The following is a 24,468-nucleotide window of genomic DNA, read 5'->3' on the forward strand; positions in this document are numbered from 1 at the left end:
CCGCTGATAGCATTCAGAGAATGTGCTGTCTAGATATGGCAAGGCTAAGCAGATGGATTAACAATAGAAGCAGACAATGCCCGATCCAGTGAACATATCTAAACATAGCATAAGCCACTTCAGGACGTTATAGTGGCAATTTACAATTTCAATCTAATCAATAAAGTTAGCAGCATCGGGCAGGGTCAGTTGTTAGATGGTTAACCATTATTAGTATCAACCAACTTTTAATTATTTTATTTTTGACGTGACTTATTGTACATTTGCCGCAGATTGACATTAACTACTTGGCCGGACAAATGGGGAGCGCTGAGGGCTCTCACCCGATACAAAATTTAAGACAACAGGCCTGAGGGTGCCCAGTTGGGCGCGAACCTAGGCTCAGGGCGTCGTCTGAGAGTAACTATTTAGTTGAAAGAATTAATCGGCCCTAGTGGGCATAAGTGCTGCATGAGGGAAATCGTTGACCACGCCGGCGGGGTCGGTATCGGGGTTATTACCGTACGCTTATCGGTTGAAGAACAAAATTACTTAAATGGGTTATTTGTAAGCTGATGGCAGTATGTTTGTACATTAATAGTAGTCAAAGTTTTCAAATCATTCATAGCCTTTAAACCCAGCCACGACCAGCAAAACCGACAAATTTAAACCTGAGCTCAAACGCAGATTTCGACAAACGAACAAAACAGTTCAATCCGTTACCTAACAGAGAGCCGTGTGTGGGTTTTTCTTCAAATTTTAGTCTGTCCGCGTCAGGATGGATTCTCCTGTATCTATATTTCAATATAATACTATAACGTAGGTAGGTAGTTAATGTTGTTTGGTTTTTATTTTATAACTAATGTCCAGTACAAACATAGATTAAAATCTTAGTTTTCCAATGTTGTATAAGAGCGACCATAGTACACCCTAAACTACGAGGCCCTTGCTTCCCTGCGAGTACGTCTCTTCCCGGTGCGCGGGCGGCAGGGTTCAGTCTACAGTGTTCAGTTCCGCAACGTCGAGCGGCGCTACCGCGTGACCTATTGACATTTTTTGTAAATTCTTAAGTTATTCGAAATAAACTAAGTGAATACAAGTTCTCGGTGTTTCCCTTAAAGTTCAGAAGTGGGATGAAGTCATGCTTACAAGTTAAAATTCGATTATAGTGCTAGAAACATGAAAATACATGTTCAGGAGTATCTATTTATTTTGTCGTAAGGTCGCGCGAGCTGGCAACATCGCGCGCGCGGTTCGATTACTTGATTTGTGTGTGCTCGTTGGTACCTAACACGTGCTTGTGCGTTTTATGAGTGAATTACAGTTTGTTTTCCACTTAATTGTGTTTCTGCTTAAAAAAAAACAATTGTTTTAATATTAACAGAGTGTATAGTGAGTGCGGAAATATGAGAAGTCGTGATACAAGTGAGGAGCGTGAAAATCAGCTCCGTAGACGATTATTGTTCGAATTAGAGACTCGCCGGTTATCGAGACGAATACAAGAATTGGAAAAGGAGATATTTAGCGTTCGTGAGACCTGGGGTAGGTCGGTGCCTGTGGCTGACGCCGGTAATCAACAGTATGTGGATATTCAGCAATCGCCGCCGTCGCCACTTCGCGCGGGGTCTGGCCCCGGCGCGGGCGGCGCGGGCGTGGTCTCTAGTCCGGCGCGGGCTGGCGCGGGCAAGGATTTCGACCGCGAGGCAGGGACGCCACCACTACCTACGGGTTGGACTGCACCAACTCAAGGAGTTAAGGGATATTTCACCGCTCCTCTGTTCGAGTCAACGCGGCTGTCGAGCGCGCCGCTACGAGCGCCTACGATGAACGCGGTTGCGCCGCCGCCTGCTCCGGAGGGAGCGACGGAGGCTCTGCCGGCCTCTGTGTGTGTGTCGGCGAATGCTGCGCCGTGTCCGCATATCTCCGTGCGCGACGCCGCCGGCGGGCCGGTGCCGTCCGCCGCTGGGAGCAGCGCCGCGCCGCCGGCGCCGGCGCCTGCGGTTCATCCAGGCTTTTCTGGTATTGGACTTTCTGGGTATGTCGAAAATTCAACTAATTTGCCGTCACTTAGATATGTCGGTCGTAATGACCCTATACCGGAGTTCGATCCTAAAACATCTATGATTACTATGGAAATGTGGATACGTAAAGTAGAAGGAATAGCCAGTATGTATAGTTGGGACGAAAAGACAGTCATGTTTAACTGTTTGTCGAAACTAAAAGGTTACGCCCGTCAATGGTACGATCAGTTGCCTGCAAATGACATGAATACATCATGGCCCGACTTCAAAACAAAGCTTTTGACTGCCTTTCCGTCCCACAAAAGTAAATTAAATATGATGCGTGATTTAGTGAATATTGTCAGGCAACCCGACGCCGATTACCTGCAATTTTATTACGATAAATTAGCGCTGGGGAATGCATGCGGTATTCCGTCGCCTCTGATAACCGAGGCGATTATTGGGACAATTGGTAGCGATCTCGTAGAGGTTGGGGCGGTGTCCGCGGGCTGTACCGACCCTAATAAACTATTAAATTACTTGTCATCGCTGAGGGCGACTATGCGTGTTACAAACCGATACGGTGGCTCTTACAGCACTAAAAATGAGAATGTCATCAAGTGTCATAACTGTAAAAAACGTGGACATACTGCGGCTCGTTGCACGTATAAGATTCGCGACAAATTAGCTTCAGTCTGTAATTTTTGTGGTAGAAAGGGGCACCAAGAAAATAATTGTTTTACAAAAATGCGTAAGTGCTCTTACTGTAACAAAATGGGACACGTTAAAGAAGAATGTTTAAAATTGAAAAGCCGTAGGTCTTCCGCTGCGAATACTGATGCAGGGCAATCGACACATACAGTGCGTGTTATTCAGGATGCGTCAGGTGGTTCAAAATATTATACGACGGCGAAAGTGAACAACGTGTCTGTTTACAGTTTCATTGATTTTGGTAGCTCATGCGTCACTATAACCGAAACCATTGCGAAGCAGTTACATTTAAATGTCAATGAGTGCAATGGTGTCAATGTGATTAAGGGTTTCGGCGGTTCACAAATAACACCAATAGGTGAGAGTTTGATTAACGTGACGGTAGACGAGGCTACTTGCGAGGGTATTAAGGCGTATGTTGTTCCGGATTATGCACAGGATTTGGGCCTGATTATCGGTCAACCTTTTACGGAATACTACAACGTTTACGTACTAAAGACACCTACTTCTTTGAAAATATATAATGCTAATTACTTACACGAATTACCGAAATCAAATATCTGTGAAGATAATGAACGCGTTAAGTTGTGTGCGCAAGAAAACATTCAATTGCAGCCTGGTGTGAATAAGATAGTCCTGTGTTGCACCGATGTATCAGGTCCCATTTCAATAAACAACACTGAGATTTCGAAACCAAGATCTGAGTATATTATACCGGAGAGTATTTCGGAAATAATTGAAGGTCGGTTGGTCGTAAACGTAATTAATGAAGGGAATGAGGTGGTAATGATTCCAAATGGTAGCTGTGTTGCACGTGCGACTGTCGCGACGGGTGATCTCCAGTCATATAAAGTAGGATCAGACTTGGAACCTTCTGTTGTTGCGACCCTTGAAGACATTCTTCAAGAGTTTTCGGAATGTTTTTCGGGTGATGAGAATAAAATAGGGAAATGCGCCGTTAAAATGAAAATAGAATTGACTGATAATAAGCCTGTATATTATCGTCCCTATAGAATGTCCCTTGAGGATCGTCAGCTTGTACGTAAGATAGTATCAGAACTCTTAGACAAAGGCATTATAGAAGTTTCAAACTCACCTTACGCCAGCCCTGTCCTTCTAGTGTCTAAGAAGACAGGAGAGAAGCGCATGTGCGTTGACTACCGTGCTCTAAATAAGATAACAAAGAAAGAGCGTTACCCGCTCCCGTTAATACAAGATCAGCTAGACCGCCTGTCAAATCAACGAGTATTCTCTTGTTTAGACGTTACGTCCGCGTATCATTGCGTACAGATTAATGATGATAGTAAGGAGTACACAGGATTTATTACACCCGATGGACACTTCCAATATACTCGAATGAGTTTTGGTTTGGTCAATGCCCCATCCGTCTTTCAAAGAGCGATGGACGATATATTAGGACCGCTTAAATTCAAATTCGCTACTGCTTATCTTGATGACATAATTATTTACGCCGAGAATAATGCCGATGCTTTGGACCGTCTGCGATCGGTTCTAGAGAGAATTCGCGAGGCTAATATGACTCTGAGATTGGACAAATGCTCTTTTCTTGTGTCAACTGTCGAGTATTTGGGTCACGAGGTGAGCAACGGTGAGGTAAGACCTGCCCAGCGCAAGTTGAATGCTGTACGCGATTTCAAAGTTCCTGAAAATGTGCACCAGGCGAGGCAGTTCATGGGGCTCGCGAGTTATTTTCGAAAGTATGTCCGTAACTTTGCATCTATGGCGCGTCCCATCACATTACTCACTAAGAAAGATCAGCCTTGGGCTTGGGGTCAAGGTCAACAACAGGCGTTCGACGAATTAAAATCAATTTTAATCAGTCGTCCAGTATTAGCACTATTTAATCCTGAGTATCAAACTCAGGTACACACAGATGCCTCTAAAGTCGGTCTTGGTGGGATTCTTCTCCAAAAGCAACCAGATGAGTCTTGGAAACCTGTCGCTTACGCCAGTAGGCAGACCACCCCAGCTGAGCAACAATATCACAGCTTTGAGCTGGAAACGTTGGCGGTGGTTATGAGTCTCCAAAAATTTAAAGTGTACGTCAGCGGTATAAAGTTCACAATCATGACAGATTGCAACGCTTTGCGTTGGACGTGGACCAAGCGCGACTTAAACCCTCGTATCGCCAGGTGGTGGCTCGAAGTACAGGGTTATAATTTTGATGTTGAATATCGAGCCGGTAAATCTATGGCGCACGTTGACGCGTTGAGTCGTAACCCCGTAGAATCAGTCATGCGTTGTGTAGAGAAAGACTTAGTTGAAAGTTTACAAAGAGGTGACGACTCAATACGGTCAACTATCGAACAGTTACAGGACGAACTCTCAAAGAACAATACTAGTGGTCTGGCTCGAGATTATGTCGTTGAAAATAATGTTTTGTTCAGAAAGGTTAATGGCGAAAATAAGGTTGTCGTACCGCGGTCAACGCGTTGGTCACTCGTACAGACTTTTCATGACAATAATGGGCATGTAAATTACAATAAGACGTACGATGCAATGAAAAGTAAGTACTGGTTTAGTGGCATGCGCCATTTTGTACAAAAATATGTTCGTGGTTGTATCTCCTGCCAATACGCTAAAAAGCCTACAGGTCGTCAAGTGGGACTTTTACATTCGATTGAAAAGGTTGCAGTTCCTTTTCACACAGTGCACGCTGACCATCTGGGTCCTTTTTGCAAAAGCCCAACGGGCAAGATGTATATCTTAGCCATCATTGATGCGTTTACCCGCTACATTTGGATCGAGGCGGTGCGTGATACTAGCTGTGAGAAGGTATTGCAAACATTTGATCAGTTCATAAAAACTTTTGGTCTGCCGACCCGCATCATCACAGACCGTGGTAAAGCTTTCGATTGTCATGCTTTCAAAAAGTATTGTGTTGACAGGCAAATAAAGCACGTAATGACAGCTGTTGCTAGTCCTAGGGCGAATGGGCAAATTGAGCGTTTCAATCGCACCATTTTGGATGCTCAATTGGGAAAAATATCTTCCAAAGATTCAACTAGGCATAAACTCCAACCAAAATAATACCACACGTAAGTCGCCCATGGAGTTGCTGTATGGTTTCCGCCCGCGTCTTTCGGGTGACATTGTCGTACCTACACGTAACGATATGTGTGAAATGAGAGAGACTGCCGCTACTCGTTCACGGGAGGCGGCTTACCAAGCGAAACAGCGTTTTGATAAAACTAGACGTGTAGAAAAGTCGTTTAAGGTCGGAGACCTGGTGCTTGCTGAACGTAAGATTATCCGTAAGGGTCTTCGCAGTGGCAAATTGATACCACGATTTGATGGACCATATGTTATTGTTAAAGTTTTGCCTCACGACAGATACGTACTTAAGAGTACAAATACTCGTGGTCGCCCTTACGAGAACGTTTTTGCAAGAGACAAACTAAAGTCTTTCCGTTCGTCTAGTACCGATTCAGATTAATTTAGCACTTAAGAGTGATCGGGTTGCCAATCTCTAATTTGTGATTATGTTGTACTCTTCATTTATGATCATGTTTGTACTCGGATTAAGAACCGAACCACTTTTGTTTGATTGATTCATTATTAGAGAAATTGTCTAATAATTTGTTATTAGAGTAATGATGATTTTGTGTTATTAAATTGTCTATGATCGATCATCATTAATTATCATAACCGTTTACCAGGCCTGTACTCACCCTTAAGAGGTAGTGAGTTGAGATGACAATGAAAGTGGTACATAGACGTCACCTTAAGAGGTGGTCGTTTGTAAGTATCTGGATACGTGCGCACGATAAAAAGACAATAAGATAACCGAAGAGGTTTTCCTGTAATATACGCATGCGGCCTTTCAGAGGGCAAGACTTTTACGACGGGATGCTAGAGGTGAGACCTTCAGAGGTGGACCATCTGTTGCTAGCTTGCTGTTCGCTGGCCTTCGGAGGCTAGTAACCTTCAGAGGTTTGTTGAACGATCACGAGAATGAAGTGAATATTACCCGTCCATTGTCAGCCTTCAGAAGCTGACTTCACCCAACTGTCAATGTTGGATTCCAACCTTCGGAGGTTTAATCATCTGCTTTCAGAAGCCTACTGTTCCCAATCTTCAGAGATTGGTGAGGCCTTTGGAGGCTGTATAAGATTTCCCTTTAGGACTTCTGCGCGGGACGCGCAGATATCAGGATGGCCGACTATAAGAGCGACCATAGTACACCCTAAACTACGAGGCCCTTGCTTCCCTGCGAGTACGTCTCTTCCCGGTGCGCGGGCGGCAGGGTTCAGTCTACAGTGTTCAGTTCCGCAACGTCGAGCGGCGCTACCGCGTGACCTATTGACATTTTTTGTAAATTCTTAAGTTATTCGAAATAAACTAAGTGAATACAAGTTCTCGGTGTTTCCCTTAAAGTTGTAATATTTCTATAAAACCATTTGCACTTAAAAGTAAAACTCGTAGACCGATCCAAGTTTTCAATTTCTGAGGAGTTGGCAGAGCAAAGAAATCAATTTTGCAGCGAGCGAATGGAATATTTTGTGGGAGATTAGCGAAATAGTCATGTAGTAAACACTAGATGAATTTAAACGATCGATAGACAAGTGTGGATCCACCGTTTGGTATTTTATTTTACACAGAATTAATAACGCATGAGCATCTAATCATTTTAGTGATTAATGCGGATTGTCATTAGGTAAATAAAATACGTGAAGCACTCGCGAAAAGGAGCCGAAATCTCTCTCCCCCAACTCAAAACAAGAGGTCTAATAGAACGTAGAGAGACGAACTATAATGCTTCCGAACAATTTGGAACTGCTGGTATAATTAATATTCATATTCGCATATTTCTGGACATTCGCATTTGCAAAAACCGTGATAATATTTTGCGAATGTGAACGTCAGAAAAAATATTTCAGGTTGTGAAAATAATCTTTTTAGGTTAAATGAGACATACCTATAGACGACAATAGTGTAAAACCAAGTTTGCATCTTCGAAAGACTTAGTGGTAATTGTGTAGTGTTTGGGATAAGTACCTCGATATTTTCGTAATTTTTCCTGTTTAATCTAATAACTTCTAGAAAGTTTGTCCTGAACTGCATATTCTGTCCCATGTTCGCTACATCATTAAGTGGAACTAAACAAAGAAATGTCATACAGAGAAGAAAACCCACATTTGTCGGCGCGAAAACTACTAGAAACCATAAAGTAAAGAGATCTTCGTAGTTCTAGTATTAACAAATTATCGACAGAATAGCGTTCTTACCACTGGCATTTCGTGATTTATGACGTTGTTATGACCAATAATCATACAGCGAGCACTTGACAAGGTCTAAATTTGACCCCTTTGTCAATTAGTTACAATTATCAATGTCGTTGTTGATTTGAAGCGACGACGCTAATATCTGTTAAGCTAATTTGTTAGCGGATTCTTGGTCCATAATGTATTCTATCGGATTAGTTCAAGTGGGTAGGCAGAAATCGATGGATTTGTATGGAAAACTAAACGTTGTAGAAAAAAATTACTGCCCATCCATTTTTAGGCCATTTTACTTTACTATATACATTTATAATGTGCACCACTTTTTGAGATAAGGGCGGTCTAGATTATCACCAAGTTCATTAAAGGCGTAAATTCCTTCGAGCCATTTTCAAAATAGATGAAAGTCCGATAGACGCGTTTTATAAATTACTTACAACAATTCTCGTGAAGGTGGGAATGAATAGGGGTTTATGTCCACAATTGTGTTGTAAAAAATTCGTACCAAAACAACAAGTAAGCACATTAAATCCAGTACCTACTTAAATACAGTCTATAGCAAGGTCATTGACAGTCGCGGCATGCAGATGAATAATACCAAACTACCCGCGAGTTGTAACTTTAGTAAACAAACACCCACGGCCACTGACAGAAATTTATTCGCTATTCAGGGTTTGTAGGTGCACGTCAGTAGCGGAGAGTGGATGTTCCAAAGTTACATCAATGATGCGCGCAGAACGCGCTGTTCTATTTAGTGTAATGAGGGCTCTATCATGACTTTGTCACGGGTCTTGTAATACACAGAATAGAATCAAAGAAACAAATAAAATATTTAAAAATGACTTTATAAAAACTAATGGATAATCATCATTAAATGATAAACTACCATCATCATCATCAGCCGTACGACGCCCACTGCTGGGCATAGGCCTCCCCCAAGGATCTCCACGACGATCGGTCCTGCGCTGCCCGCATCCAGCGGCTACCATATCCGACATATTTCATATTTTATCGTTACAACTGTCAGGTAGACAATTAGGAAATATGGATCTCATGGTATGGTAGTGAATGTAGGTGTTTATGATAATAAGCGAACGAGATACGTAAGGTGCACACAGGCACCTTACCACAAACCACAGTTTATGCAAAATGCCTTAAAAAATAATCGATATACAGACGATTATCGGGCAACACTAGTATCTCGTGTTGTTTTATTTCCGAACCAATACTTAAGTGGGATTTTTGGACTTGTTCACTTATAGGAAACACGAGATCACTAGTTGGGTAGTTCTTGAACGGCAACAATTATATTATATAAGATTATATTTTTACTATATTTTTGATAAAATGCGCTCGCTTTCGGGCATAATATCTGTTATTACCATTGCATATTACCATTACAATAGGGCTTCAGTTTTAAGCTGTAACTTAAGTATATAATAATAACTGCCTTTTGTAAGTTATAATAAGTATAAAATAAAATGTCTTGTTAGACCGCATATGTGTAACAATTTTTTTTTCTTAAATTGCGTGTCTCTAAATTAAAAATATAACGAGGTCAACTCAAAGTCGACATATTCTTTCTTTACCATCCAGCCTCTACACACCAGCCAGCGCGCAACACCAAATAGGTGCGTCACTCTATGAGCTGATTATTATAAATAAGTGCACCAATCAATGCAATGTACGAGCTGTCTAATAATTTTTCAACACATTCATTAAATTATAAACGTTTTGTTTTTCGTAAGTTTACCTCAATCTTTCTAAACGAATATTATAATACTGACAATAAATAAATGATCAAAATCAATGCGGAGAAGACCGCACGTGAGGAATGCAATCCCGACTCGCAAATGTAAATTCGTGATGCCGCGGGATTGGAAATATCAATCTCGCGAGATCCCGAAATTTTCGATCCCAAAATTTTCGGGATATCGTCTAGTTCCTAAAAAAATGTAAAAGTTGGGATCGCGGAAAACAATGAAAACTGCTTCTTTGTGACAGTGAGGTTAATTAAAACAAAATATTCTTTGCAAAAAAAAAATTCTTTCCAAACCAGCATGCTCAAAACAAAAAGTAGGTATAACTCAAGGAGATTAGAAAGTAGTTACGGGTGATTTTGAGAGTAGCTAGTTAAAAAACAAAGCAACCTACGTAAAAAGACTACTGCCGCCGCCCGATCTCGTCAATCTCGAACGAGATCTCGTCATATTATTATGCTTCGGGATTGATTTCGGCATATTATACGAGATCTCACGAGATCGGCATTGTATTCCCTAGTAGGGATACGCCCGCAATTATGGCGCTCTAAAGCTGAGTGGGAATAAAATTTCAACTTCTATTTTAATGTACCGCTTTTAACAATGGAAGTTTTAATAGTTTTGTCTATCTTAAAACAGTTGGTTTGGAACATAAAGAGATTTATATCTCGCAGAAATACAAAAGTGGGAATAAAATCATAATTAAAGTAGACAATTTCAAAACTAGAATATTGTAGGAGACGCAACAAAGCTCTATTATAAACATTTACGCGATCCAACATGGCGGCGGCGGCGTTTCAATTCATTTTTGATTTATACATAAAACATTATTCTTGGGCAGAGAGACATAGTTTCTAAATGCATTGTATTTCGGAAACAATCTCTCTTATTACTAAGTACGGTTAGCAGAACTAGGTTCATTTCAAGGTGTGAGATACAATATCAAACGTTCAACCAAAAACTATAAAAAAGTAGTTTGTATTGTTATAGCTTCAAGCGGTAGACACGAAAAGTAATTTTGAGAATGTTGCTAAATTATAAAGGGAATTTCCGCTCGTTTAAGCCCTTATCGGCAAGTTTGTGCTTAGAACAAAAGTTATTAAAACAATAGGATGAGGGATGGGGATCTGCGTGGGAATTACTTATTGACGCGGTGACGGCGGCGGGCGCTTGTGACGTCATCGAACGCATGGTTTAGAAGTCACGCGCTCATATTGATGAGGGCAACCTGGCCCTCCCTTCATTATGTGAACGTAACCTAAAATATCCAAGCTTCACAACGTATACAGATTCTGTTTCATCAGGTTTACATTCATATCTCTTTTACAAAATATTTAAACAAACGCCTTTCTTTGTCTAGCAGCTTGTAACAGTGTAACGTGAACCATCTGAGTACCTACAAAGGAATATAAAATTGATAAAATGACTTGAAACGTGCTTCGAGTTTCAAGTACGTATCACGGAAAATTCGGCTAAGTATAATATAGATACCTACCCACAAAGAGAACATTTTCTCTCTCTTTTGCTCTTGTCAAGCCGGGACGAGCGTGTTAACTAATACACCACCGGTTCCTCCTCCTGTCCATGCGAATTTCTTTCGATCTATGAATTGAAGTAATATTAGTTCTCATTATTCTAGACAGATGGCGCCGGTGTCAGCTTAATGACGATACATAGATCGAAACAACTTCACATGGCCAGGAGGACCCGGTGTAGTAATCTTATCTTATCTTATTTAGCCTATACGATCCCACTGCTGGGCAAAGGCCTCCCCTTGATTTTTCCACTCCTCTCGACTTTGCGCGATCTCCGGCCAATCCTGGTGTAGTAATAGTGCTATAAAAATAAAAAAAACATTTATACCTACCTATATTTTGGAACTTATCCTTTCCAGTGTAGGTAGAAAGATTTAGAAGTGGGTATAGCATTTTACATGTAGTAATAGGTATTTAATGTAGACAAGAGATACGAGACTCCGAGAATTTGTTCCTGTAAGGAACAGAGCGCAAGCTAATTTCTTGAAATGAACCTGTAATGAAAGTTGATTGCGTTTCTAAGTCGTAAAATGCGAGGTTTCGTTAAAAATAGCGAGCGAACAAATAAGATTTTGTAGTACGGTTAACAACGGGTGCAAAACAAACGGATAATTTTATAGAGAGCAAGTTGGCGGCTCGCCAGGCGCACCTCGGCTCGGTAGATACGATAACCTGCGGTCAAATATGGAAATACCTACCTACTGGAATTTTCCATTGACGAAAATTCCGCAGCCCTACCTATGCTTCACACTTTAGTTACGGTACTATAACTAGTCGTTATTTGGTATTTCCAACAAAGGTATTTTGTTTTAGCTCGTTAAAGATAACGAAGAATCGTTAAAGAGAACGAAAGAGCATACGCTTCGTAAGAGACCAATGGCAAAAATATTCTAGGTACCTACTATAGCAGCTTTAAAGAGAGAGTTGTCCTGCCCTTGTGACGTCAGCAGCAACATTACGACTTGACAGTATTTGCGCTGAACAAGAAAATGTGTGGCATTCTCGGCTTTGTTGCTCAATGTTTTCGTGTAAAAAGCGTCGCAAATCTGTTTTATATAGGCACCTTAGCACGTGTGCTTACTATGCGAGACCATTCGCTTTGAATATTTCTGAAAATATAAGAAAGATCCAACACAAAAATCATTCTTTTTATCAAAATAAGTATATATTTTATTTTGTATACTTAATAAGTTTACTTGTTTGTCAATTTCAGTGGACAATTGGAAGTGGCCTTTGGATTGTTAATCTTTGTAAAATTTTGTCTAAAATTGTCTAAAATTTTGTCACCTCTTAAAGATAATTGCTTAAATTTATAATAATCACCTTTCTTGTGGTGTGTCTGTGTTTGTCGATCGATTGCCACAAATTGACCGTAAAATGTGATCGTTGGCTACAATACGAATCGCCCAATACAATAATCGCGCACTGCAGGTCCTCACTTCACTCAAGGCCGTCCTCTGCAAAAGTCCAATAAACTCAACACTGTCTACGTATCCTTTTGTCGCTACTAATATTTTTCTTTTTTAAAACCCGTCAGAATTTATATGCAAAATGTAACCTAAGTTTCGAACACTTACACAAGGCAGTACTCGTATCGCTTTTGTTTTTACACAAAACTTCTCGAGACTCGCAAACATCTCGGAAGTAAACAAGACTAATACAAACTTTGATATAATTTCTCGCCATACATCAACTAAACTCATTTAAATAACATTGTTCATCTTGTTATACTACGTCTTGCCGCCTCTACACTATCGACGGTTACGGCGATATATTTAGCTACTTAGTTTTATTCGCGCTTGCGGTAACGAACGGGTTATCACGATCAAGACCGTTCGCAAACGAACATCCGGGTATGCCCTCTACACGATCGTGCTCGTCTCTACACAATCGCTGATTGTGTAGAGGGACATTAAGTTTACAATTTATTTGGCAGTTTATAACATAAGTTTACAACAGAAAGGCTGCGATATCGAATAGTGATAAACAATGGTGGCGGCATGATGCTGGAATTCGATCACCGCATTTTACCTCCAGCTTATAAATGCATTGCAAATTTTACGCGAATGGACTACAGTAAATAAGTTCACACCGCATATCTTTTAGATATACCAACTTTTTTAACCCATTTTACTTATTCTCCCATAGATCTCTATCTATGGGAGAATACGTCTTAAAGTAACAGTACTCTTACTGTTACTTTAAGACGTAAATTACATTATCCTTCGCGAAGGCACGTTTGGTTTGTCGACACGTGACGATAGTTCGCTATGTAGACGGTTTATTGAGTCGTGACGTTTCATGCGTTGACGAGCTTAAGATCGATTTAGAGGACGGAAATTGAGACAACTATTATGAGTGGTTAACGCGTTTGCATTTCATAAACTTAGTGGATAATATGGATATTCTGTGGCTCGGCTTGTTTGAAGAGATTGTTACCGATCATCCCGCGCTATGTGTAGACAATATAACGTGCTTGAGCTCGCATCAGATACTCTTGCGCCTTTTGACGACACACAAGAGCTTAAATCGTGGGGAAAATGGAGGGCGAGGCAAAATGCATGCCATTGTTCCTACCAAAGTTATCGCACCGAACATTTTAACCCTTCCGGCCAACAAACATTTAATGATAAGCAGTTATGACTGAAACACTGAAACATACCTTTGTCTTTTTTCCGGGATGACAACAGGCTTGTTAAAGTCTTTCTATTGTAATTATAAGCATAGCCAAGTACCTACTGCGTAATTATTGTTTGCGTATAAAGTAACGCAATATCTTTGGAGGGATACTTTAACAATCTGTAATTAATAGCAGTCATTGACCTTAGGTATCCGCGGCAGTCATCGTTAATATTTTTAAAGGGTTCCACCGTAAAACATTAAATCAGGAGAGTGGCTGCTTGTTGTCTTATTGATGAGCAGTGGTGCTGCTCACCCAGTTACATATGATGTATAAATGTATTTTTTATAAGGCGACTGCTCACTGACTCACTCGCTATCGTAATCAAGTATTTTATTAAAAGGTCTCAACATAGCTGTGCGCAATGTGAAAAGTGCTTGCAAATTCCTTTCTGTGTAGGATGAAATTAGAAATATGGAAAGCTATTAGTAGTTAGAAGACACTTAATGATGTATTTTGTTGCAGAAAGCCCTCCAGACTTGTGCATAGAAGAAAAGCGGACCGAAATGCCGGTTGCAGCCGTGTTCACCAGTAAGTTCTCCCTATATTTAATTATAATTAGGCTATATAAGAGGCCCCTCCGGTTGATTGAGGGGAGGCCTGTGCCCAGCAGTGGGACGTATATAGGCAGTTATGTAGGCTATATAAGTTCTACTGCTCAGCTCAGGCCTCCCCTCAATCAATCGGAGGGGGTAAGGAGCATGCTCTACCATGCTGCTCCACTGCGGGTTGATGATGTTTCTGGTAGTAGTGGGATCAACGACTTAACGTGCCTTCCGAAGTTCCGAAGCACGGAATCATCTTACTATTTTTCGAACAATCCGGAGTTTCAGCCTGCAATATACACAAGATAGTCCCATAAAGTGATTTCGATAATGTTCCCATCGGGAACCGAACCTGGACCTCCAGTTCGTGAGCTTAAGCCACTAACCACCCTCCAGATATGTGCATAGAAAACATCGAACCCAAATGCTGCTGTGATCGCCAGTCAGGATTTCTTTCACTATCTCAAAAGAATATATATTAAGTACACAACTTTTCTCTGTATGTTTTGTCTCTACGACACTTAGTCTGGTGCACTTCTATTGTGGCAATCCCAACATTGTTATAAACTAGCCATTAGCAACTTAGCTCGCTCTATTTTTCTACTACAAAGTTACATCGAATTCCTAGCTTGCAACAAATGTTCTTTCCTAATACAAAACCCTATTGTTTCTATCGATTAAATACGTAACTGTATGTCTATGTGGAATGCTGCTGACAGGCCGTTATCTTACCGCCCAAGCGTCGAAGCCAATATCTTGGCCTAGCTACTATATCAAGTTATGTAAAGGTGACTAGTACAGTAATGCGCTTATCGCTATCGACCTACTGAGGTCGATTAATTCTTTCAAATATTTTTCCTCCCAGACGGCGCCCTGAGCTGAGGTTCGCGCCCAACTGAGCACCCACACGCCTGTTGTCTTAAACGTTGTACTGGGTGAGAGTCTTTATCGCTCCCCATTTGTCCGGCAAAGTAGTTAATGCCATCTGCGGCGAATCTACAATAAGTCACGTAAAAAAAAGTACTATAATAGAATACATTCTGATAGGTAAATAAGTAACGTTAATAAGTAAAGATGTAATAAAACATTCCATATTTCATTACAAATTAAAAAATAAGATTTAAACTCACACGAACGTAGTAAAATATAATAAATAGAAATAAAGATAGAAAAATGTAGTGTAGGGGGCTGGCTGGCCTGTCGCGCGACGTGTATACGACGCGACTTCAAACTTCGGAGACAAATATAATAGGGTAGTTTCCAACTAGTCAAATCAGTTTTGTGTCAAATGTGTTTTACTAAACGTCAAAACACGTAATTACTATGGAATTTGTATGAAAACGCAACGTGTGACGTCATAGAAAAATATGGCAAAATGACTGAGTTATAACATTTTTTTAATTAAAGTTAAGAATAAAAACGTTTTTGACACCTTTAGATCTGTCTTTAGAATTGCAAAATTTATCTTTGACCCATTTGTTAAAAGAGACATGATATATTGTTACTATTAAAGGAACTATTTACAACGTCCTTCCATTCCACATGAGACATGTTGTTGTAAATTGAACGTCTGTGTTCTATTGTGGCTGTCGATAGTTAGACTATACATTGTTGACCTTTAGAATTATGCATTGCTGTGTATATGTCGTGGCCAGATCTTAGCATTGATCATTTCATCATTTCAACTTAAGTTGACCATATCGTGGAAACTTCAACGTTTAATGATATTTGAATCAACGTTTGGCCATATCGTTAATGCAGGCCGTGTCCATGTTATGTGGTGTAATAAAAAATGCGAATAGTCGATTCATTTCATAGGTTCAAAATTATTTTCCTAATCGATATGGAAAATTATACAACTACGTCGATTCATCGAAATATAATCGACACCAGCGCCGCTTACTACTTACCAATTTTACGATTTGATTGCCAACGTTTGGCTATATCATGAAGTAATCATGCATTTAGTTGCTCATATCGTTAAACATTTTGTGTTCATTGATCTGGCTAACTTATATCATGATGTGGCCAACGAATAATAATTATTATATTTCATATAACTATTTCATGAAATGGTCGAGCACATCATGACTTGATCTGGCAACGACATATAGATATTATCGTTGGTCCTTGTCAGAAACAATACTATCGATAGTATGGATAGAATGAGTAGTCCTTGCAGTAGTCAGAAGCAATACTACTGTATTACAGTGTATCGGTATTAGGTATCGACGGTCTTTGCCAATCATGTTGATTTCCGGTCAAAAAATCTCAAGTATTTCGCTTTAGAGCTATGAATTGGGTATGTTAGGTATTTTTGAAGGTATTTTTATAAATATCTCCTAATGGAGGCTGAACGAAGTTCATGTCTTTGCCTTTGCTTAGTTTTTTTGCTACATTTTATTTATTATAAACGGCTTTTGGTAACGACAATAAAATTTGGGTAAACAGACTACCTTTAGATGTCACATGAAGGTCAAATGATTATTGCTATAATAAACACCATCAGGCTGATTCTAGGTCACCGTAGACTAGAGGCGCGACCATGGTGGCGCAAAAATGTATGTAAGTAGTTGACACCGATTGTCTTGAGTCTCGTGTGAGATAGGGCCTTTAAGGCTTCTGACTTCAGCCATTTGCTTATAGACCTGATGGGCTAGACAAATTTCTGTTTTTTCGAAGTAATTCTTATCTTCTTAACTAGCCTAAAGTGTCCCACTGCTGGACAAAGGCCTCCCTCCATTTCTTCCAGGACTCTCTCTCCAGTGCTTCCTTAGGCCAGCCTTCCAGGAAAGCATCCAAGTCGTCGCGCCATCTCCGCCTCCGCCTTGGTTGAAGTAATTAAAAGAAAGAAAAAACATCAAGAAATATCTGTGCAATAGTGATGCACTTATCTACCGGATAATAATTCGGATTACTTATATTTATAAAATATTACAAAGTTACAAAGGTTTTGTGACTTCTAATCTCATAAATAGAGACGTTTTTGTTTACGAACGATAATGTTACCTACTGTTTTATGAGTTTATTTTTAGCACAACTTTCATCGCAGTAATTAAGTTACATCAGTAAGACACGTGTTACAGACGAAATGAAGCCCAACGTGGTATATTTATATATATTTTTAAACATTAAACGTGTTATATTATGTCTTTGTTAACTTGTGATGCGCAACGGCTTCTGTGGTTCAGTGGTTTAGCGTTGGGCTCACAATCCGGATGTCCCAGAGACGAATCCCGGTGAGGAAACATCACAAAAATCACTTTATGATCCCTAGTTTGGCTAGGACATTACAGGCTGATCCGAAAGTAAGATGATCCGTGCTTCAGAAGACACGTTAAGTCGTTGGTCCTGGTTACTACATACTGATGTAAGTGAGTAATCGTTACATGGGTCATGGTCTCTGGCGGCTCAATAATTAACCTGATACCACGGTTGATGATGTTGGTAATTTACCTCACAACCCACACGATAAAAGAAGACATGTGGTTTATTGGACTTATAATGATATACACACCGAAATTCATCAGCCACGTGGCTAAGTAACACTTATTTTATTTGTCATGAATGGAATGTAGTAGTAGGCTTCGACACCATAATCACGTATGGATTCTATGTTGTATTAAATGTAAGTATGTTAAATACTTAATAAGGTAATGTATGTTGTGATTGTATGTGTGAACTTTGGGCCGCGAATACAAAGGTTTTTCTTTTATCAATTAAGTACAAATCTTGCGCCGCGCCTGCGCTGCTACTGTTTTGGTGTGACGCACTTAATACAGCGTTGCGCCTGCACTACTTCTGAGTTTGATGGGCCGTAGCCTTAAGTAACTGCGAGTTGTCTTCTGATTACTTGTGGCTTTATCCATCCCAGGGACTATGGCCGTAATTGCGTATGTATGTAAAATGCACCACCCCGTAGTGGAGCAACGTGGCAGGGTTTTTTTACCTTTGATGGGTTTGCTCTTGGCCCCAGACTAGCCCGAAGGCATTGACGAGGCCTAAGATGGAGCGAGCTCGCCCAGAAGGTGCCTGTTCACTCTGGCCTTGAAAGCACCCGGGTTATTATGCATTCGGAAATACAGAAGACGGCAATGAATTCCTCTCCCAGCTCCATATTCCGTCCGGTTGTTTAACACGTTCACTGTGTATGAACCACATATGAGGCAATACATTTGAGACCCATTCGTGCATGTCCCATATGTGGGGCACATTTTTTCTAGCCATAGTGTGTCTATCTACATAAATTCCAATGTGTTTATCGAAAAATAACATTGCACGTGAGAGGTTGATATAAAATTTTCAGTTACATAGTGAACGTGTGAAAGAGACTCCTATGCCCGGTAGTGTGTAGGCTTATTATGTATGTGAAAAATATTTAAGAATATTGATATTGTTACTCAGGTGAAGAAAGTGACACAGCGGAGACGGAGGGGCGCGGGTCGTGTGAGAGCTCGCCTCTCAGGCAGCGACGCGGGGGCATCCTGAAAGGCGGGCGCCTCTGGAAGTCACTGGATATGGATAAAGACACTAACGAACAGGTAAAAGCCACATTTAAATCTCTATTCCACTGTGGTCATGTGTGTCACCGGCTTGCTAATGAGATATTGTATCCTAGAAAAATATATATCGACGGATTTATCCACCCTGGAATTCCTAGTAACTACTAACAAGAAGGGACTAATTAAGATTAGTATCACAATAAAGAAGTTGTCTTATAAGTATATTTTATTTTCTTTATTGTTGTACCTTTAAATTGTCATGGAAAAAAGAATAGAGGTGAAACGATATTCGTTTGTTTAATCAAGAAGTTTATACAAATAAATTAGCATACCTACTTATACATATATATTATTTCAGGGCGCCACATAAACAGTACAATACAAACATTACAAATATAAATGAATAGTTATCTGGCGGTTTTTTGTCTTTGTCAAAATGTCGTTGGAAATTCTATACACATAATAATATGACTAGCAAGTTGGTCACTTACATCAGTATGTAGTAACCAGGACCAACGACTTAACGTGTCTTCTGAAGCACGGATCATCTTACTTTCGGATCAGCCTGTAATGTCTTAGCTCTCTCCAATGAAAGCCTCGCTATTTTACTCCTGGGACTACATAACATGGTTTCTACGCGATGCCACTACAAACCAACAGCAATCCATGATTTTCGAAACAGGAACATTCCTTTGAATCTGTTGATGTGCTACACTTACTTTTTAAAAACGAAAAACAACTTAATCTCAAAATTCTCAAATAATAACTTAAAAGGCTTTTGTCAAATCATTTTCTTAATTGTACAAAGTTTTAATTCGTAGAAAGAAAAGGCTTTCTACGTCTTCCATCCAAGTTTATAACGCTTTATGCTTTGATTGAAATAACAAAATATTGTTAAGAAAACTCGATTTACATTGGCTTCAAAAGATTTGAAAAGAATAATACTAGTATTATTATTAAAAACACGTGGCTATAAGCGCGAAAACAATCTTAGTCTGAACGTGGCGGTATTAACGACGTTGACATTTAAAATGTGGTTTTAAAAAGTAAATACATTTTCAAACTTGCATTCGTGTCTCAGCTGATGTAGTGGTTTTTATTCCACCAGCTGCAGAAAGTGGAGGTTTCATTTATTTCACGTAAATTGAAAGCTCCAGTTTCGTAGCACGTAGCATCAAACTCTGTAGCACTTTGTCTACGGTTTCTTGTAGCGAAATAATTTTCTACGAATATTTAAAGTCCTAAGTCCTAGCTTTGCATTGCGAGTATTAAATTATATTTAGATACTTAATAGATACAAAGCCATTGATTGCCTAGTACAGCCTTTTCGGGGAAACACCTGCTGGTCGGTATAATTAGCCTACAGCCTCCCATCGTGGCGATCGCATATCTTTTGGAACATTGATTCTCTATATAAGGTTATGAAGAAATACGATTGAGAACTGGTAGATTTTGGTTTGTAGTAATATTAAACGGGAGCGGAAAATAAAAGCTGTGTTTCGTTGTCACTCCACCTTGGTAATATATTTTTTTTATTAGTGTCATTTATTAGCGACACCTATTAGATTTTTGGTTACTACATAATATTTTCAAATATCTTTGTATTATATCGTAAGCGAACTAACTGGTTCATAAAATATGCGCTAGATGGCGCTTGTCCGTGACAGGCTATTAATATGAAAAATATTTTCTCAAGTTATGATCAAGCGCCTAATTGGTAGATACCAATTAATTACTTAATAATAAGATATGTATTAAGAACGTAGCCTCTTGTAACAACCTCTTGAGACAGCTATTGATTTATTTATATATTTCATTTGTTATGAAGTGAAGAGTGTCTGGAAAAAAATACTTCAGAATACGTAAAAAGGATAGAAGTAATATTGCGATTACACAACCACCTTGCTCTCGTAAGGATTAGTATTCCTGGATATATTTTTTTACTAGAAGTAACCATTCATAGTTCTTGTGAACATGCTCGTATGAGGGGCCACCTTAAACTGACTGTAACCTTTGAGTCACTACGTTTACAAATTATTGGATGGATTTATAGTCGTTTGAGAACTTGAGAACTCCTGATGCACTCAGAACCACAAAGTTCTGACATAGTCCCTGAATAGGTACGCACATGTCAGGTATGTACATACATACATAGGTTACTATATACGTAGATAAACAGATTGAGAACCGTCTATACCGTAGTCTCTACCTACCAGTACATACTAGAGTAGAATTCATTGTTCAGCTTAAGGATTCAATTTAAATTCAAAAATATCTTTATTCAGTAGGTAACATAGTTACACTTTGAATTGTCATTTTGTTACATAAAGATCGTCCAATCCGCTTAAAACTACTGCAGCTTCTCGCAATCTGATTAATTATCGCAGACACCCAATACCTCTGCATACTACTTATTGTCTAAGCTGTTCTACAGATTACTTCTAGAAAGCTTTAGCGGACATTGATAGAGGTAGTGGATTGTCTGCGAAGTGAATACTTATTAGAGACTTCTCTGGGTTTATTTCTCTGTTAGCGTCGTAGTGAAGAAATAACATAGAACGTGTTCAAAAGTGTACCACAGGCTCGAAGCAAATAGAATTTCATGGTCTCCGCTTACCCCGGTGGGAATTAGGCGTGAGTTTATATGTATATGTATGTATGTGGGAGTGAAAGATTATTATGAACATGATGTGTATGAGATGAAGTTTATGAACGTGTCGTAGTGTGAGACGGAAAGAGAGGGAAGTGGAAGGAAGTAGCGGCGGTTGGGTTAGAAGCGAGGAAGTGCTCTGTATTGTTCTTTGTGTAAAAAATATAAAACGTTGAAGACTACTACGAGACTACGAGTCATTTTCATTTTAACTCCACCACTATGTACCTACATATATGTGTTCAGAATTCGGCAATGATCAATTATTTCTATACAAATATACTTAGTAACAAAACTATTACTTGTGGTTATGCCCACTTATTAGTGATTACGGCTATGAAAAAAAAGACATTGAATAAGTGTTCTCCAACAATATAAACATGGGCTCAAGATCGTATCTTAATTGGGGTAGTCAGGGGTACTTCAATAGCAAGACGAACTAAGTACCGATCGTCACCGACCAACTTGATAGGTGGTGAGCCGTATCGCCGTCTAAAATGGTCAAGCCAACTGTGTTAGTGAAAATTGGTGCAAGTCAGGTACCGGGGTTCGAACCTTCGCTGCCTGATTGGGAAGCATACATACATAAACTCACGCTTTTTTCTCACCAGGGTAAGCAGAGACTATGGAATTCCATTTGCTTCGATCCTGACACACTTCTCTTGCTTCCTCCACATTCGTCAATCGTTTCATACACGCATACCGGTCAGCGTAGATTGTACTAAACCTTTTTAAGGACATCTCCAATTTTGTCAAAATACATTCTTCTAGCAAAACATAGCATTCTTCTTGCGTCGGCAATGCAGGACGGAAGGGGCAAGTCACAGGGACTGTAACCTGGAACCTGACCGAGGGCAGCAGTAACTGTCAGTACTATTCAGAGGCGGAGGACAGGAGTCCTAGTATGGCTTTGTAATAGACTACTCTGGGCGCCGTCCCACTTGCGTCAGACAGAGTACTGCGGGGCGGAAGGCAAGAGGGAAACCACTGCCCTATTTTTCCATAAAAAAGTAGCATGGAAAATGCTACACCGACAAGAGCGTGGCTCTTAAATTGATGATGATGACATTCTTCTAGCCTTCGCTTTATATACCGCTTTCGTAATCCTATTATCCTTCATCCGCTCTACCAAACCAACGTAACATTCTCTTCTCAATCCTAGTCACTATATCGTCTTTTACACCACATCTCTCTTATCACACCGTTTCTCACTTTATCACTCAACACCGCAGATTGAGCGAAATATAAATGATTTTTTTGATTTGTTTTATTCAATCCTCTCTATAAGATTATTTTTTGTCTGTGAACAGAATGACGACCAGCGGTCGACGACGACAGCGAGTGACGAGGACGGGTCAGTGACCCCGCGGTCGGTGCGTTTCGTGGAGAGGCCCAAGGAGCCTTCAGAGGAGGCAGCCAAGAGTGACTCGGAGCCGCCGCCGTCTTCCGACACAGAGACTTCCTCTCCTAAGGAGTACAATACCACCTCCACATCCACACACAGGTGAGCATCATAATGCTTCAAGGAGGGCCTTTTCAGGCTACGTTCACCAAAAACAATATAGATGGCGATGTACAGCTTTAACGTGATGATTTTCTCATTACTCGGGTAGATGATTATTCCAAAACCTAATGTAATGGCATAAGCATAATATAAATATAACTGTTGCTTAATATTTGGATCACATTATGTATAGAATCAAGTTTATGGAATTTGTCTGAAAAACAAAAATACGTACCAAGACCTAACAGACCGGAGGTAGCTTATATATATTTAAGTTATTAATTAGGTATATTTAGTGTGCCGGGGGTTCGTTTAATAAATACGTAAAATAACTACCAAATCTACATATTTTATGGCGTCGATCAATTTTAATTAACTATCGAATTTTAACTAACACAAATTGCATTTTCAATCCATCAAGTTTCCCGGGATGCTCTTAGTTAAAAAGGTTTTCACGTCAGGTAACGGTAATATTTAAAAAACATCGAAGTAGTTATGAAAACCATGCAAAAGCTGTCAATATCGTGCTATTTTAATTTGAAAACCTCGTCAAAAGGAAGGCAGCCTATTATATCAGGGAATTTATTGTCAAAAAAATCGTTATATCGCTTCAATCTTCTTTATTTTTTAAAAAGGAGTGTTAGGTATGTGTTTGACACGTCTGTTCACTCCAAACACTTACCAGTGGGACCATTTGGTCTCTGCGCGGAAGTTAATTTACGCGTGAGAGCTTTTCCAGTATACCATAATCAATAATACGAGTACCTATTGTTCTCTTTTTAAAGTTATAAAGGTCCAACGCGCTGTAGACTCCATCGAGAAATCCTTTAACTTACACCTACTTAAAAAGAAAAATCATGTAAGCTATTGTCTGACAATGCTTTTGTTCGTTTATTTTATCGCCACTCAACTGATTATTACGTTGGAAATCGCAGTTTCTAACACTATTGTTCCTGTTGTTAAGCAATTTTCTTTTATCCCTTTCTGGATTGCCATCAACGTCAACATCGTCAACATCGATTGCGATATTGTGGGGCAAAAGATCATCCTTCCATTAAGTGTATTACGTTTCAAAAGTGCAGCAACAATTGCGTTGTTTGTTCGTTTATTTCTGGTCGGTAGTTCACAGTTTATGCATGGTCAGAGGTGAAATAAAAGTTTGAATATTCCGTGCCGCTTTTCGATTCCGATATGGCATGCTATTGCAGTTAGATTGGAGTTGGTTTGTAGTTAAGAGTCATAACTTATGATAACTTTTCTGATGTTTAAATGCGGAGTGCAATCGTTGACCACTCTCATTCATCTTCTTCTTAATTTCTCGCCAAGACCTATCCCTCAAGGATACCCATCCGTGGCCTA

The 24,468-nt window shown here is 39.8% G+C and overlaps 1 protein-coding gene across 3 annotated transcripts in view; it reads left to right on the top strand.

Annotated features, from left to right (window-relative positions):
• LOC126380504 (uncharacterized) overlaps window positions 1–24,468 on the top strand; it is a 156,877-nt gene that overhangs the window by 81,331 nt on the left and 51,078 nt on the right. For all 3 annotated transcript variants that reach the window (XM_050029960.1, XM_050029961.1, XM_050029962.1), the window contains exons 3-5: window positions 14,374–14,439; window positions 18,858–18,994; window positions 22,916–23,109. In XM_050029960.1, coding sequence (XP_049885917.1) covers window positions 14,374–14,439; window positions 18,858–18,994; window positions 22,916–23,109 — 397 coding nt within the window. The remainder of the gene's footprint in view (window positions 1–14,373; window positions 14,440–18,857; window positions 18,995–22,915; window positions 23,110–24,468) is intronic.

Source organism: Pectinophora gossypiella, chromosome Z, assembly GCF_024362695.1.
Source record: "Pectinophora gossypiella chromosome Z, ilPecGoss1.1, whole genome shotgun sequence".
NCBI classification, from domain to species: domain Eukaryota; kingdom Metazoa; phylum Arthropoda; class Insecta; order Lepidoptera; family Gelechiidae; genus Pectinophora; species Pectinophora gossypiella.